Genomic DNA, 18482 nt, shown 5'->3' with positions numbered 1-18482 from the left:
GATGTCACCTTTGTATTGTCAGGTGACATCAAGCCCTGAGGTTAGTAATGGAGATGCCCCATTATTAACCCCATAGTCACATTGCAAGAAAACACAGACACCCAGAAAAAAAGTCATTTAATTGAAAGAATGACACAGCCTCCTTTAATAATCTTACATATACCATAGTTACTACCTCGCCCAATCCCCAGATGCCCTCTTCATCTGCAAAACAGCTAAAAAAACAAACAACAATATTCCTCACCTTTCTCCAGAGATGCTGCTAATCCATTTTTCCCATAACAGGTCCAGCTTTGCTACATCTTCATGGCAGGCTTCAAGGATGCATGATGCGACCATGCAGCCTGTGATCCAGCAAACACAATGATCAATGTGTGCTCAGTGCCTCTCTGTGAAATCCAATTACCTATCTGATGACACCGCGAGTGTGAGAAAGTTCTCCTGCTCGTGATGCCATCTGACAGGTCCTGAGAATTCACAGCCAATGAACTCCCATTCATCACTCCTACTGTTATTAGTGGTAGCAAGTGTCAGCTGATGGGAGCTGTAGTCCCATCAGCTGACACCAGTAAGCAGAGGTAAACTTTTTACCTCCAATCACAGCTGAGTGCTCACGCTGTCTTTTGACAGCATGGGAACCGCGGCTCTCTGTCCAGCAGAGATGATTTCACCGCAGATCAGAAGCGCTACACTAGTGTTTACCATGCTGTCACACAGCGTGGGAAGCACTGGCTTTTGTGCTGTGTATGTTCGGCTATATTCGGCAAATATTGCAAATTCGGAGATCGTGAGCTGAACCGAATATTGAAATATTTGCTCATCTCTATACAAGAGTTAATTTAAAAAGATGTTGTCCCCCCTGGAAAGGGATGCGCACATACTGGAGTATCGAAACACGCATGTAGACAATTTTAAGAATCGTTTTCCCCAAGATAGCAGTGAGACACACAGTGTGCATCCCAGCCCCAGAAGTCCAACCTCGGGGATGTCAAGGCATCATCGTAAAAACATTAATAGCACCAGGAACAACAGTATAAGTGGCATAAGCAAATTCTGTGAGTAGTTTCACATATTTTTTAGACCAGCCCGTGCACCAGCACAACAGAGTACTAGTCTAACACATAGTGAAAAACTGGAGAAGATGGTGCAGGAGTATCTCAATGCCATCAGGAGGGGTTTGGACCCTTTTGCATTTTGGTCTTCAAAAAGTGGAAGAGTAGCCTAAGCTCACCTGTCAAGCCTTGTAGGTTTTGTCATGCCCTGAAGCCAGCGTTCTCTCAGAACATATGTTCAGCTCTGCTGGTGGTGTCCTGACGAATAAGCTCACCTGGCTGTCCCCTGAAAGTGTAGACCACCAAACTTTCACCAAAATGAACAATTCATGGATCTCCAATGACTTTTGCACCCCAGTCGTAGACTGGTCAGACTAGGTGATGGTGTCGTTTTTAGTCTCATGCATTTATCTCGCATTATTACAGCCTGAGCCATCTTTTTTGTTGTCTTCTTGGCTTGCAAATGCTACTGTTGCTGATGTTGCAAACAATTTTTTTTTTTTTAATGTGGATACTCCAAGTTGAATCTTCATCTGGTGGGTTGCCCATTGCGGAAGGTGTGCTACAAGCCTATTATAATATTTCTACTCTGTGGAAATTGATGCCACTGTAGTGGTGTATGATAATAAGTTTTTGAAAATTGTAGACCCCAAGTTGGGTTTCCACCTGCTGGGTTGCCTGTAGTAGAAGTGATCCCAGACAGGTAGGCCTGCACTTATTTTCAGTCAACTGCTTGTGTTAATTTCCTTACTTTTTTTAGTAATAGTATAAAACTGATGTTTGTGCATCTGAGTGCGGTTGTAATAAAAAAAAATTGGAGGTGCTGCATGAGGTATCACGGCTCCCAGCTAAAAAGGATTTCTTTCACCATTCCCTTAACCACAAGGTCCTCATTGAAACTTCAATTCAAATCTGTCCTAGACCCTGATACCTCATGCATAGCCTATGGATGTCTGTTTATGTGCCATTATAAAAGATTCAACTGTTGTTCAATTGATCAGTCAACAACCTGTGTTATTTTCCTTGAATTTTTCATTTTTCTACCAATAGTACTGTATGAAACTGATGTTTGTGCCATATGAGTGTGGCTTGGAAAAAAAAAAACTGGAGGTGTTCCATGAGGTATCAGGGCTCCCAGCTAAGAAGGCTTACACCGCTCACTTAATCACCAGGTCCTCATTGAAACTTTAATTCTAAGCTGTAAATGCTGGCCCAGACCCTGATACCTCATGAATGACCCATGGCTGACTGCTGCTGTGCCATTAGCAAATTTCTACTGTGGGTCAATCGATGCCACTTTTCATGGTGTCTGTCCCTAATTTTAGCTGTTTATGAAGCTTTTTGTTACCTCTTAAGGTGTTGTTTATACACTTTTAGTTGGCCTCCCATTTTATTTAATGGAGTTCATGTACATTATTCGAACTGTTCTGCAAAAATGTTTGGCGAATGTCTAAACGTTTTGACAAGATTTTAAGGGTTTAATTACAATAGTCTCAAAAACCTCTGACAGACCGCATACCTACTTCCTGTTTCCCACTTGTACTTACGTAAACCTATACTGGGCCTTTTTTATACTCTGTTGTTTCCCTGCTTTCATGTCCTACCTGATAGTTTCTGTTCCTCCTGCCTGACATATTTACGTCCTTACCCCAGGACCTCTTTCCACCTATTATCTGTGCCCCATTGATCTTCACCCTGCTCTTCTCTCCTTGTCACACTCTCATTCCATTCACTTCTTTCATGTATATCACACCTGCTGCTCCTCTTGTACATGATAATTTTTGTGCTTCCCTCCTTGGTCTACAATATGTAGCTCTGCTACTTTGTGTTCCTAGTCCTGTCATATTGTTTGATGATTCCTTATCTGCACTACTGCAATGTGTCTAAAAAGGCATTCCCTAGTGATTGGGGAATTGGGGCCCCAAAGGTCTAAAATCCTTTTCTGTTTGTGGCCCACACATTTCTGGTGACGACCCTATCCGTGGCTTTAACTGTTATGTTTTAAAGGCAATTAGGCTGGGACCGTGGACTATATTTGAAGGCAACATACTTCAAACCCTTGCTGCATGAATATTTTAAAATCAACATGATTATATTGAGACAAAAGAGATCAGCATCAAAGTACAATAAAATAACACAAAACCTTTATGTACATGTTTAGTCCAGCTGTAACATATTTCACATTTACTTAACTTGAATGAAGTAATTTTGCTATTAAGTATTAGGTAGTATATACCAAAAAAAATAGACAATTCAAGATTATTTCATTCACAATGTTAGTTAATCTGAAGAGAGTACTTTATGTACATTCATATGCATATTATTTTCCAGTATTTAGTACATTTCATATGTCTTTTAGATTGCATTTTATTTAGGGAAAAACAGTAGAAATTTTAAGTTACATAATATTTTATGTGTTTTATTAATCCAGCTAAATATCTTATTTGTGAGTGATTTATGGAGTTAATATACAGCCTTCTGACTTAAACAAGTCTGCCAACTGGTATACGAGGTAAACACATAAAGGCCTGTGGTGTTCTACTCAGGTTAATAGGGTTTCCATCTAGTCTGATGTCTTCAAGGGCTCTTCTGGCATATGACAAATCCTTCATTTTACAGAAAGTATCTTCATGCATTTCCTGAATGTTGTTATCCTAAAACGATATGGAAAGATACGTAAAATCTTGCAATAATTTTCATTCTTGTAGTTGAAATAACAAAGAAATTAAATTAGCACTCCAACATTTATTTTGGATCATAGCTGCGAGGAAGCGAATTACATTGCAGTATGAGTGAATGGAGGTGGTTCAGGTGTTGGCTGTGTTACACAGTCAGCAACTTCTGCAAACAGCAACAGCCAACGCTAGCTCAGAGTTCTGCTGTTTAACCATTGAAATGCCATTGTCAGTAACTAGCAGCAACACATAAAATGGCTCAACACAATTGTTCCAGCACCCTTCATCCTCCCCACAGTGGGATGCCTGACATTGGAGGGCATATGGAAGACCCATATAAGTGCCATTTTTCTGATATTATGAAGCTCAAACTGTTGCTTTGCTGCATGGGAGATCAGTAATATTACTATATTATATAACATTTAAATCATTTTTCTTTTCCCAATTTAAAAAACAGAAAATGTAAGAAATAAAAAAAAATGAACATATCTAGTATCATCCTGTCCATAGAAGTTAAATCCATCCAATTATAAGATACATAAATCCATATGGTAAATGTTGTAAACAGAATAAAAATCAAAACTCCAGATCTTGAGGTTTTTTTTAGTTTTGCACATCTTCAAAAAATGCAATAAAAAGCAATCAAAATGTCTCCCAAAATGGTATCATTAAAAAATAATGATTTGCCATGCTAAAAAATAACCCCTCATGCAGGTCCAATGAAAAAAAAAGTTACGGGTTTTAGAAAATGGCAACACAAATCAACGTTTTAGTATTTTCAGAATTGAACTGACCAGAAGAATAATGAACACCGTAAAGGCTAAACACAAAATATAATTTGTCTCCATTTCACAATAATTGGAATTTTATTTATCTTTTTCAGTTCAAAATAAGGTAAAACAAATGGTTTATTTGGAAACTTCATCTCATTCAGCACAAATTAAGCTCTCATACATCTATATTGGCACAAAAATAAAAAAGGTCTTGGTAGAAGATGAGGAAAAATCTAAAACGCAAAAATGAAAACTGATTTTAGTGAGAATGGGCTTAAGAAAGAAAGCAAAATGGGTCGATTTAAAATGCAGCAGCCATAAATCATTCAGCTGAGGTGAAGAAAACTAAATCTTCAAACACTTTGAACACTTACAAAAACTTGGAGATCACTCGAGCGTGCTCGGGAAAACCCGAGCAACGAGTATACTTGCTGATCACTAGACTGGAACCACATATGCCATTTTCTTGAACCAAATGCAGGAGTTGATACAAAATAGTAAACAATTATTAGACTTTTCCTTATACTTGCCATTCCTATTGAATGTACTTCTGGCTCTAGCTTTAAAAATTGCAAACTGTATAAAAACTGCATTTTAAATCGACCCATTTTGCTTTCTTTCTTAAGCCCATTCTCACTAAAATCAGTTTTCATTTTTGCATTTTAGATTTTTCCTCATCTTCTACCAAGACCTTTTTTATTTTTGTGCCCAAGCAATGAGTATACTCACTCATCACTATTCCAGTCCTATTCAGATATCATGTGAAGTTGGTCACTACTCATGGACAAGCCGTGAGGCTGGGTAGTCAAGAGTTCTGGGATCAGAGGGTTCGACAAAAACATAAGGGGTAAGGCTAATGTGGCCCCTCAGGAGTCCGATTACCACAGTGGCATTACCTTCCTCAGGGGGGTGATGCCATGCCTGAAAGCAGGAGGCATCCCCTTAGCAGGTAATACAATAAGCATACAACACCTTTCCTGACTCCTGACCAGAAGGGGGAGCTCTAACACCTGTTTTAGTGGAACTTCCCTATAAATTCTGGCCTGGGGCAGGGTTAGTCAGTTCAGTGTGAGAGAGCAGACAGTGAAGGAGGAAGTGGCAAGAAGTGAGGAGAATCTGGGGGATAAGAGATGTGACTGAGATCACTCCAGGACTAAGCACCAAGGACTGGACACTGGAGTCTATGTTTGTGAGGGAACGTCAGGCCCCACAATCAAATCCGGAGGACAGGAGATTGCAGGTCTCCTTGCCCCAGCTGACACCCAAAGGCACAGCAGCACATGAGAGCCTGGAGTCACCACGAGGGAGTGACACCTGGAACAGGCTCTAGCAGCCTGCCATGCAGGTAGTGTTTCACTTAGTGGACAGACTGAGAGAGGGACTTGAGGAGAACTGAAAGCACCAAGCACCCAGAGAACAGCGCAGTAGGAAGACCTCCAACCCAACCTGGCTAGGGGGACTTTGAATTGCTTCAAGGCTGCCCGATTCTCCATCACCAGCTGTGACTTGTGCCTCGGACTGCACCTTCAACCTGGGATTAAAGGTAAAGAAACTGAAACCCTTGTGTCCCCTAATTATTCCTGAAACCTCAGTCCTGGACCCTCTGTCCTGCAAGCCAACATCCACAATTCCCTTACAGAACTGAACCGGTAGCCCTGGGGCTCCACTCCACCTGTGGGGAGCAGAACCATCCCAGCTGCATCACCATCAGCCCCAGTGGTCTCCTTAAGCAGTGTCGGTCATTCATAGCTGAACACCACAGGTGTCATCATAAACAATCCCCTTTCCCTATACAAACTTTATGCCCATTTCCACCATCATCCATTTTCTATTCCCCTCATCACTTTTATTGTGCACCCAGGACCACGGACTGGGTCACCGCTTCTGTGACCACCCCATTAAGAGCCGTGCGTCCCGGTTCCCAGTACCCCATGGCCATAGCGGATGTTGCACAAAGGCTTAGTCAGGTCACAGTCTGAGAAGGTAGAAAATCAAGACAAAGGCTAGACAAACGAATGGTCAGAGGCAAGGTCTAAAGGTACCTTCACACAAAGCGACGCTGCAGCGATAGCGACAACGATGCCGATCGCTGCAGCGTCGCTGTTTGGTCGCTGGAGAGCTGTCACACAGACCGCTCTCCAGCGACCAACGATGCCGAGGTCCCCGGGTAACCAGGGTAAACATCGGGTTGCTAAGCGCAGGGCCGCGCTTAGTAACCCAATGTTTACCCTGGTTACCAGCGTAAAAGTAAAAATAACAAACAGTACATGCTCACCTGCGCATCCCCCGGCGTCCGCTTCCTGTACTGTGTGAGCGCCGGCCCTAACAGCAGAGCGGTGATGTCACCGCTGTGCTTTTACTTTCACTTTAGGGCCGGCGCTCAGTCAGAGCAGGAAGCGGACGGCAGGGGACGCGCAGGTGAGTATGTACTGTTTGTTATTTTTACTTTTACGCTGGTAACCAGGGTAAACATCGGGTTACTAAGCGCGGCCCTGCGCTTAGTAACCCGATATTTACCCTGGTTACTATCGTAAAACATTGCTGGTATCGTTGCTCTTGGTGTCAAACCTGACGATACATGCCGGTCTGACGACCAAATAAAGTTCTGAACTTTATTCAATGACCAGCGATATCACAGCAGGATCCAGATCGCTGCTGCGTGTCAAACACAACGATATCGCTATCCAGGACGCTGCAACGTCACGGATCGTTGTCGTTCTCGTTGTAAAGTCGTTTCGTGTGAAGGTACCTTAAGGTCAGGCAGCAATAGATTACAGACAGAACACTGAGGAACAAGGTAAACATGCACCATTGAGCTAAAGCTACAACTGAGAGTGATCAGAGAGACAGAAAGACAACTAAATAACCAGGGAATCAATCAAAACAGGAGACACTTGTAGGAAACCCAGCATGACCCAACCCTGATTGGGTGACTGGACTTTCACTCATAACAGTGACAGCTCAGAACACCTCAGCCTCAAATTGGACGGCTGAGCTGTCTATCACAATATTGACAGCTCATCAAGCCCCTGCCCCCGATTGGATGGCTGAGCTGCCGCTCACCACACTGAATGGAGGAAAAATTACATATTAATTGCCAAAGATTAGTTATCTGTAACTGCCATGTACAAACATTCAAAGTTGATAAAGCGCTTGTTCAAATAAATATAATCAATGAGTGTAAAAATGCAAACTTAATTGGGTACCTGAAGATGAAGAGCCTGCAAGCTATCAGGAAGAGGGAGTGGGATATGGTCTAAGTTGTTGTCATTCAAGTACAAAATATGAAGATCTTTGAGGTCCTGAAAAAAAAAAGTTATGAGTTTCCAAAATGCAACATATCTTTAATTTGCAAAATAATTAGCAAAATGTTTAATTAAAATAATAAGAAATATGATAATAAAATTCCCCAGTGATTTAATGACATTGAATATGTCATGGGAATGCTAAAGCCTATCAGAGGCCACTGATTGCCTGCAACCTTCCCACTTCCCTCAGACAGAACTGTTCCAATTTCAGCAGGATTGGCTTTCATCTGTATGTGGTCCCCCAGACTCTCTTCAGAAAGAGATGTTGGGGGAGATAAGAATCTAGTCTGTTGAATGTCAAAGGCCAATCTTTTTGTTTGGGATTGAGATAAGTCTCTGATAGAGGTTTTCTTATAGGCCATGTGCACACGTACAGTATTTTTCGCGTTTTTTTCGCGTTTTTTCGCTATAAAAACGTGATAAAAACGCGAAAAAAACGCTAACATATGCCTCCCATTATTTTCAGTGTATTCTGCATTTTTTTGTGCAAATGTAGCCTTTTTTTCCGTGAAAAAATCGCATCGCGGAAAAAAAAGCAACATGTTCATTAAAATGCGGAATTGCAGGGGATTCCGCACACCTAGGAGTCCATTGATCTGCTTACTTCCCGCACGGGGCTGTGCCCACCATGCGGGAAGTAAGCAGATTATGTGCGGTTGGTACCCAGGGTGGAGGAGAGGAGACTCTCCTCCACGGACTGGGCACCATATAAGTGGTCAAAAAATAAGAATTAAAATAAAAAATAGTCCTATACTCACCTTTGATGTCTTCCCGCCTCTCAGCTGCATGCTTCCGCTTCGGTTCGTGTAGCTGGTGTGCGGTGAAGGACCTGTGATGACGTCACTGTCTTGTGATTGGTCGTGAGTAGGGTTGAGCGAAACGGGTCGGCAATTTTCAGAAGTCGCCGACTTTTGGCAAAGTCGGGTTTCATGAAACCCGACCCGACCCCTGTGTGGGGTCGGCCATGAAGTCGGCGATCTTCTGAATCTGGAATCGGAATTCCGATACCGATTCCCGATATGTTTAAGATATCGGGAATTGGTATCGGAATTCAGATTTAAGTGTAAAATAAAGAATTAAAATAAAAAATATCGCCATACTTACACTCTGACGGGCCCTGGTACTAAGCGGGAACCTTCCTTCCTTAGAATCAGCCTTCCATGACCTTGCGGTGATGTCACGGTGACGTCGCGGCTTGTGATTGGTCCGCGGCCACCCATGTGACCGCTCGCGTGACCAATCACAAGCCGCGACATCACCGTGACGTCACAGAGGGTCCTAGAAGGGCTGATTCTTAGGAAGGAAAGCTGCTGGAAAGAAGCAGGGCATGTCCGAGGGTGAGTATATACCTAATAGGAATATACTCACCCTCGGCTTCTTTCCGGCAGCCTTCCTTCCTAAGAATCAGCCCTTCCAGGACCTTCGGTGACGTCACCGAAAAGCAGCATCTATAGTAAAAAGTTGGTCACACTTGTCAAACAGTATGTTTGACAAGTGTGACCAACCTGTCAGTCAGTTTTCCAAGCGATGCTACAGATCGCTTGGAAAACTTTAGCATTCTGCAAGCTAATTACGCTTGCAGAATGCTAAAAAAACGCGAAAAAAACGAAAAAAAAACGAAAAAAAAAAATGCGGATTTCTTGCAGAAAATTTCCGGTTTTCTTCAGGAAATTTCTGCAAGAAATCCAGACGTGTGCACATACCCATAGAGAACACAAAATTGTTCAGCCAAGCTGAGCCCTTCTGTCTATGAGGGAGTCAGGTCAGGAGAGATAGCTGTTATCTATATGTTTGTTCAGGAGACAACAATTTAAGGTGCATGGCCAGCTTAGGACTCCACCAAGGTGAAATAATTCAACCATGTACATAAGAATCTTTCATTTGACTAAAGGTACCGTCACACTCAGCGACGCTGCAGCGATATAGACAACGAGCCGATCGCTGCAGCGTCGCTGTTTAGGTCGCTGTAGAGACGTCAAACACAGCAGCTCCAGAACGATGCAGGAGCGATCCTGTGACGTAACGGTGACTCACTTATCGTTCTCACAGGTCGTTAGCTCCATGTAAAACATTGCTGACATTGTTGCTTTTGTTGTCAAACATGACGATACACGCCGACCTGACGACCAAATAAAGTTCTGGACTTCTAGCTCCAACCAGCGATATCACAGCGGGATCCAGATCGCTGCTGCGTGTCAAACACAACGAGATCGCTATCCAGGACGCTGCAACGTCACGGATCGTTGTCGTTCTCATTGTAAAGTCGCTGAGTATGAAGGTACCTTAACAGTTAAGTGCTGATGGTATTGATCTACTAATCCAAAAATGGCCTGCACACCCAGGGTTTAAGATGGAGATTGAAATAGAAGATTGAAACTGATGATTTCAACATTAAAAGATAGCTGCCCAGTTTAATAAAATCTATCTTGTGTGAATGATATAATATTAAATTTGCATATATTTGTTTCCAAACAAATTGGATATGTTATTTGTATAAAGAGAATTAGGCACTAGTTGCTGAAAATAAGCAATGTTTACTGGTTCACACCTCAATATGCCTCAGGATCTCTGTAGGGTGGTCACATAGATAACATCAAGGTAAATCATAGGAAATTGAAACAATTGGAGCATTCACCGAGATCCTTCTTGATGTGCAATTTTATTCCATGGTAAAACACGACATCAAACCATATTAAAGTGCAGAGTGCAGGTAGCAGGTGAGCTATGCTAACCGTAGTAGAGAAAAGGTCATAGCCTGTCAGGCTCTCTCCTTAGCATAGTTCCCTTGCTACCTGCACTCCGCACTTCAATATAGTTGGATGTCACATTTTACTATGGAATAAAATTGCACATCAAGAACGATCTTGTTGAGTGCTACAATTCTTTAAATTTCTTCCTATTTAAATTGGATATGCTAAAAAGCTCAAGGGCCTTATGCTGTGCTCTTTTAAAAATATCATGTGTATAAGCCAAATGTATGCCAAAAAGACCAATAAAAGTGCAAGATACCTAAAAATTTGAGAAATTTCAAAATATATGCTCAAACATTCACTCCCATTATAGTGTGAACTTAGCCTGTTCTTGATTGAAACTATCTACATACTTTGAATGCCTCTTGTTTAATTCCTTTGCGTCCAAGTCTATTCTTGCTGACATCAATGAAGTTAAGAGAGTTTGGCAGTTCTGGAAGCTGTCTTATCCTATTATCCAAAAGTGAGAGCTCATTAAGCTGCGACAGGCTCCTGAATGCATCTTCATCAATTTCTGATATGATATTTGAAGTCAGATCAATCTTCTGTAATTTGTCTGAAAGATGAAAGAAAAACTTAGTTATGACTGAAGTAAAAAAGTAGCTTCTACAACGAGCTTAATAATTAGAAATTGTATTATGTAAGACAAAGCAAAAGCATAAATATAATAGAATTAAAATTCATTTGTAACATTTTCTTAACTTGAGGTATATAGCAAGATAAAGAAAGATATTTTAATGTAGACAATTTGACACCTAATTTCTGTGGCTTGAATTTGGTTCACATTGGTATTTTTTTGAAAGCAGAGAAATCCAACAAGTTTTTAAAGAAAAAATGCATTTCAGGAAATGAAGTTTTGGAAGTTTTTTTTTTTTTTTTTTTTTGCATCATATCCTAAGGCAGTATTGTTGAGGATTTTATCTAAACTGTGTTTTGCAGCCGTTTGACTTGACAGTGTAAAGTCAAGGGTGAATTCCATGATTCCATGAGTAATGGACCTCTAAGAAAGCAAAAGAAAAGTCAAAGATGCTATAGGATTTTTACAGGATGAAGAGGGTGTAGTAGTCAAAAATGATGTTGAGAAGGATGAACTTTTTTAACTTTTACATTTCTATTTTGTATCTGTGTTCTCCATGAAAGCAAATGTAACATCAACTGACCTTCACTGTGCTATAGAAGAAATTAAAAAAATCCACACTATGTATAAGGGCTCATACTCACCTGCGAGAAACTTGGATGTTAATACCCGGCACTGCACCTTGCACTCCGATTGGAGCGTGCAGCCGCATAGGAATACATGCAGCCTCATGCTCCACTCCTGAGTGCCAACACCAGGTATTAACATGCAAGACTCATCCGAGTTTCTCGCAGGTGAGTATGAGCCCTAAACAGAGAGATGGTGAGGAAACACTTAGTTATTAAAAATTAATTTAAATCCTACTGGTCCAGATGAATTACATCTAAGGGAACTATGCAAATTGTCTCTTCAGAGGTAAAGATGACTAGAACCTCTGACCGTGATCCAAGAAGTATTGTTTCTCCTTGAGGAGAGTGACATGTTAAGCATGCCGAGATGAGGAGACTTAAAGCCACATTGCTCCTCTGGGAAATATGCAAATTGTCTCTTCAGTGAGGAAGAGGACTAGTACTCTACTGCCACCTATTGGAAGTCTCCTCATCCTGACATGCTTAACATGTCACTCTCCGCAAGGAGAAACGATACTTCTTGGATCCCTGTCAGACGCCTCTCACACAGCCAAATCAGATCTCACACTTTGCACTGACAAGGGGAAGTACCCCGAAACACAGTATCTGCAAATTGAAATTCTGGTTTGGTATTATCCTAAGTCATGTGACAAGGCTCATTAAAGGGTCGACATTGACTGTTAGGATTGCTACTTCCAATAGATAGTGAAAGGGGTCGTCAGCACTGCAAGTAACTGCATGCCAGGACTAGAGAAGCTGCATACCCTGTTCCCAGGGGGAAGCCTGAGTGAGCCAGACCTTGCCCTATTGCCTGGGGGAAGCGCTAGTGGGAGGGACCTTCCTGCTGTCTCAGGAAGGTGGAGAAAGCACGCAGTCAGGGGAGCCCCAAGGACCAGTATACCTCTGGGGACAATATTGTATTGAGTAACCTACCTAAGTTTACAGGGGACAGCATTCTGCTATGGAGCTGGCCAGAGTGAGTCAGGAGTATGTTGAAGATGTATCCCACTACCCCCATAATGGAGGCAGAGATTGCCTTGATGGCTCTGGATGGAGAGGCGAGGATCTCCATTATGTTACGGCATCCTTATGAGCGCGACACCTTTAATAAGGTGCTACAAATCCTAGAAAAGATCCACGGACACCACAGATGTAGGAGAATTGCATGCAAGTCTATTTAGCCATTTTCAAAGGGAGGGGGTGACCATGAGTCAATAAATGAACGCGCTGCAGAAAATTCATGCTGCAATTACCAAGTGAGGTATGTAGTTTTTCGAGACCAGTTGGTGACATGCCTTAGATATGCACTGCTTAGGCAAGCTTTGTGTGAGCGCCTGCGAGCTAATCCATACATGACTTTTGCAGACATTGGGGTAGATGCGCGCAGGAGCAGGGGACTGCAGCCTTGACAGGGATGGTCAGGAGCCGCAATGTACCTATCGTGAATGAGGAAGAGCCGGAGTGGTCCCATGAATTACGGCAGGGAATGCAGAAAATATGGGAAGAAATCGAGAGCTTGAAGGAAGCCATTGCTGCCACCTAGGAGTTCAATGCCATATCCCGTCGTAACTCATGCCAACAGGTGAAAGAGGTAAGAGGAGAGGTGCGGAGCATAAAGACAACTTCAGCAGTAGCTTCAGAATTCAACCCCATATCGGGTGGAGAAGAGCAAAGGCAGAGGGGGTATGCTTCCCATAGAAGACGACGATCCCGAAGCGGGCACCAGACAGGCGCAGAAGTGGGTGTTGGACGTGTGGTAGACTGGGACACCTGTCCAGAAGTTGCTCTACCCAAGACAGACGATGGATAATATTCGCTCACCCTCCGAAGTTCCTGCTAATTGGAGAGAACGGTGCCCCAGGGAGAAATGGTACGGCGAGAAGAGAGGGGCCGCACCCAGGGCCAGACAGAGCCACGAAGTGCGGGAGAAGACATCAACTGTCTACAGTGAGATGTCTGCGCTGGACAGAAGTGTGGAGGTGAGTCTGCTGAAACTCCAAATTGGATCCAAAGGCCCCATCTGTGAGGTACAATCCAAAGGGGAAGAAGGGACGCCTACCCGACTGGTCCATCAAAGTATAGAGCTACCTTGCCTGCTAGAAGATCCCGAAGAAGAATAAAAAGGAATAAGGAAGGGGAATAAAAGAGAAGAGCGCAGACAGGAGGTCAGTTTGGTGTGAATGCGAGCATCGCGCAGAGCAGTGAGTGGTGCGCTCTGCCTCCCCTACCCTCACCACAGAGTACCGACGCTGTGACAGGTGGCATAGAGACAGCCCCTTTTGCCTGCAGAGGGACCGCTGCAGAACAGTGCAGAGCTGTGCACACAGAGCAGAGCCGTGCACACCGAGCAGATCAGAAGGACAGGGATTGCTGCGCTGAGGGGAGCTGTGTCTCTAGCAACAGCAGCAGCAGTCAGAGAGAGGAGTGCTCTGCCTGGGGAGTACCAGCATCGTGCAGGCCAGCATCTCCTGTCATCAGCATCGGCAATTAGAGAGGGAGAGTGATGTGCAGTGTGTGCCTGCCGGCTACAGAGAGAGGTGCAGTGTACCGGTGACTACTAGAAAGCAAGGCGCCAAACGCACCGTGTCTGTGAGTATGAAACACGTGCTCCACAAGAGTGACCGGGGACAGGACAGACCCTTGCACCCTGACTGTGCCATTATAGATTTGCCGAGCCACGTTGGGCTCATACAGGACTGTGGCCCGTACCCTTATCAGACACTACAGCAGGGACCAGTGAGTGCTTCGGTCTCAGATCATCCATACTGCGTAGGCCCACGCCCAAGCACCACCATCACCACCGCTGGCAGAGACTGTGAGGAGAGAGGCTTAGTCAGGCTTAGACAGGGCCGTGGCTTACGCTCTTCCGGCCACTTCAGTATATGGACTAGGGCTCAGCGGAAGGTACCGGAGACTGACCGTTGCTCCCAGAAGATGGAGCATTGATGCCCACAGGACCTTCAAGCAAAATATACCGTGCCAGCTGTTGTCGGTGCTAACCATTTCATGGACCTAGGAATCATTGACTCTCATTAAAACTGCCGTCACTATTACCATTATTCTTCACCTCACCATATCCTTTGCCATTTAACTGTTTTATCCCCTATTTAATCCTTTACCTCCCTGCGTGGAGTACGCCCCTGTTAATAACTTGTTAACCCTTGCTCTGCCTCCTGTCCGTCACTGCATCCCGCGCTCCTGCTATTCTACACTGGCACTAGGGTTCTAGGCCTCTTCTTCTCTGAAGAGTCAATTTACATATTTCCCAGAGGAGCCTTGCGACTTTAAGTCTCCTCTTCTCAACATGCTTAACATGTCACTCTCCACAAGGAGAAACAATACTTCTTGAATATAAGGGAACTGAAAGAGTTATCAAAGGAAATTGCAGAACCAGTAGCCAGAATCTTTGAAAATCCATGGACAACAGGAGAAGTCCCAGAAGATTGGAGAAGGACAAATGTTGTTCATATCTTCAAAAAAAGGAAAGAAGATGGAGCCAGGAAATTACAGGCCAGTGAGCCTTACTTCTTTACCAGGAAAGATCTTTGAACAAATTATTAAACAGCATGTATGTAAGTACTTGGATAAGAATAATTAACAAGTAATTAACAAGAGCCATCATGTATTTGTAGCAATGTGGTGTCATCTGATGAACCCCTATAATAAGAGGAGAGAAATGCGTTGGGAATTATGGTTCATGTATCAGGACTTTACAGTTACCAAGATAAGTATCATTACATTTACTCTGTGAATATATGGATATGAAATTTATGAGGTTGCCTACAAATTTGTGGTAATGATGTTTGTTATAGACCTTCTGACCACTATCTAGGCCCTTGGGAAATCTAATCTAATGTTTATGGGGCTTCCTGACCGTCACCACGCACATAATGTTGGGGAATATAAAGATTGGGCTATTGTAACTCAGTTGCTTTTTAATCTGCGGTGAAATAAGCAACTGCTTGAAGATTTTAGCAGCAGCTCTCATAGAGAACAGAATTAAGCTTGTCCAAAATGAGCATTCGTGTAAGTGGGGGAGTCAGGAGAGATTGCTGTCAGCTGAATGATCATTTGACTGTCTTTGGTTATCTAATAGGTATGGTGAACTTTACATAAAGATGTTTCTTTATTAGGTAACATTATGGACACATGGCTCATGGAGAGGGCCTCCACGATTCAACTTTTTCTAGCGTGCAGAGTGGCAACAAATAATACTACACTCTCTGCGGAATCAAACAGGTCAAGAATTAAACAGCACAGCAGGATCAGTCTACACACAGATAGCTGATCAGCAGACCAACATGAGAAAACCGAGTGCAAAAATAGGTCCCCCTGATGAAGCCTTTGGTGAAACATGCATTGGGGCTGGTGGGCCAGCACATGTACACTCTACCCTGGTACATTCACATAACATCTTTAATGTAAGTATTAGACTTTGAACTATCTTCTAGCCTAAACTTGTTTAGCAATAGTCATTGATTACTTTTTTCTTGTGACTAGGAGTATTTTGTTATAGACCATAATATGGATAGGCTATGCTGTAAAATACATATATGAAACAATTCTCTGCCAAGTTTATTTACATGTATGATGGCACCACTTTTTCAGGAGTGCTCTGTTTGTGTCTCGTTTATGTCTGTCCATTTATAATCAGTTTTTCAGATATTGACTAAAATGAAATGCTATTTTATATGAGACCTATTTTTGCACTCGGTTTTCTCATGTTGGTCATGAGCATGTGTCTCTTGTAAAGAGGTTATTGTTGTTGCTCGTTTTTTGGTGGTATTTTTTACACACAGATAGCTGTCTATCACCATACAGTCTTTGGTTGTTGAATGACTTTTATTTTATATTTTCAGCAGTTTTACCACTGAATTAGAAGCCTCAGCAGTTTTTGTTTATCTCCTTCTGTTATTGTCTGTCCTGAGCATTTCCCATCTGCATAGACTTTTATAGGATTTAGATGTAATTTAATGCATCAAAGTAGACAGAGATGCAGACAGATTTTAGCAGTTTTTTTGAGACTGAATGATCAATGCTGGAGAGAAGAGACTGATTGATAAGGAGAGAGGCATTTTTCTCTCTCTTTTGTATAGGTGATATATTTATATTTATTGTGAGACAGTGAGGGGAATTATATGCGAGGGCCGTTATGTGTCCACTAGGATGCGGATGGAGGTATACTGAACCAGCTGGAGCGTATTGTAATTACAGCTGCAGCTGTGGTTACAATTCAAAAAGTGTGGACTTGGTCAAGCTATTTGACCTGGTCATACTTCGCAAAACCTGGCATGGGCTTTTGTTTTTAGAGAGATCTATAGGATTGGTAGTGGGATGGGTCTCTCCCCCACTCTGGGTCTTGAGAGTGCTCATGGCTATGATTCCCAGGTCTGTGTGAGACTGAACAGAGGCCAGAGCCATAGAAAGCAAAGCTACTGACACGCCCATGAAGGATACAGCATTGTAGTCACCCACGGCAGCAGAGTGTAACGGACTGTTATGGGCTATCTGACTGTGATTCGGAGGATACTGTTTGCTGTGAGTTGTCAAAATAATGACTTTTAATAAATAAATGTGTGTGTATATATATATATATATACATATATATATATATATATATATATATATATATATATATATATATATATCGTATTTTTCAGACAATAAGATGCACTTTGTTCTCCCAATATATTGGGGGAAAATGGGGGTGCGTCTTATGGTCGCAATATGCTTACAAATCCTGCGGCTGTGGCGGTGCGGTGGGGCTCTGTGGTGTGGTGGTGGTGGGCTGTGCTTTGGGGCAATGGCAGCGGCTCTCTGTGCTCCATGGGGGGCTCCGCCGGCATTTCATCAAAGCCCGGAGGTCCCTGCACATCCGTTGCTGCCATGTTGTGGCGGTGGCTTCCAGGAACATGGCCTCTTGGAAGATGGCCGCTGGGCCGGGGTCGGCACATGCTTCGATTCAGATCTCGTCCCGAGATTTGAATCTGAGCATGCGCTACACCAGGCCCGGCGGTCATCTTCCTGGAGGCCATGTTCCCGGAGGCCACTGCAACATGGCAGCAACAGATGTGCGGGGGCCTCCGGGCTTTGATGAAATGTCAGCAGTGCCCCCCCATGGAGCACAGAGAGCTGCTGCCACTGCACTGAAACACAGCCCCTGCACCAGAGCACAGCCCCTGCCCCAGCAAAGAGCCCCAGCACAGCCCCCCTGCCCCAGCACAGTGCCGCCGCCATCACACCAACTTGGGATCGGACTTCCTAGAGGCCACCACACCAGCCTGGACCACTAAATGACCCCTGTGACCACTCCTCCACCTGTGGCGATCCCTTCCCTGGTAAGCTGAATTCGGACTGTAAGACGGACCCCCATTTGACACGTTATGTTTTTTCCCTCTTTTCCTTCTGATAATTTGGCGTCTTATGGTCCCGTGCGTCTTATAGTCCAAAAAAACAGTATACACAGAGGTGAGTCAAAATGTTTCCTCACTGTCTTATTAGCACTTTCCATATGAGTTTGCTGGCTTCCCAGTTACTGCTGGGGAAGTGCTTATGATTTGCCAGAAAGAGGAGTGGTGTGCAGTGATTCATTTGAAGACTTGTGCACAATAAGAAGAAAGTGTTTTCTTGTGAAGAAATGTGAATGAATGGACATGGAAGTTCAAGGAAGGTCACACAGGTGTCACCCATGAAGAAAAAGCCAGATGCATGTTCACTT

At 43.3% G+C, this 18482-nt stretch overlaps 1 protein-coding gene across 1 annotated transcript in view; it reads right to left on the bottom strand.

Annotated features, from left to right (window-relative positions):
* Positions 1-3176: 3176 nt before the first annotated feature.
* EPYC (epiphycan) overlaps positions 3177-18482 on the bottom strand; it is a 96557-nt gene continuing 81251 nt past the window's right edge. Inside the window, exons 5-7 of the mRNA XM_077265429.1 lie at positions 10912-11114; positions 7707-7802; positions 3177-3706 (exon numbers count right to left, since the gene is read on the bottom strand). Of these exons, the coding sequence (XP_077121544.1) occupies positions 3536-3706; positions 7707-7802; positions 10912-11114 (470 nt within the window). The 3' untranslated portion in view covers positions 3177-3535. The remainder of the gene's footprint in view (positions 3707-7706; positions 7803-10911; positions 11115-18482) is intronic.

This window comes from Ranitomeya variabilis, chromosome 5 (assembly GCF_051348905.1).
Source record: "Ranitomeya variabilis isolate aRanVar5 chromosome 5, aRanVar5.hap1, whole genome shotgun sequence".
Lineage (NCBI taxonomy): Eukaryota > Metazoa > Chordata > Amphibia > Anura > Dendrobatidae > Ranitomeya > Ranitomeya variabilis.
Note: the sequence above shows the minus strand (reverse complement) of the source record. Positions and strands in the feature narration are given on the sequence as shown.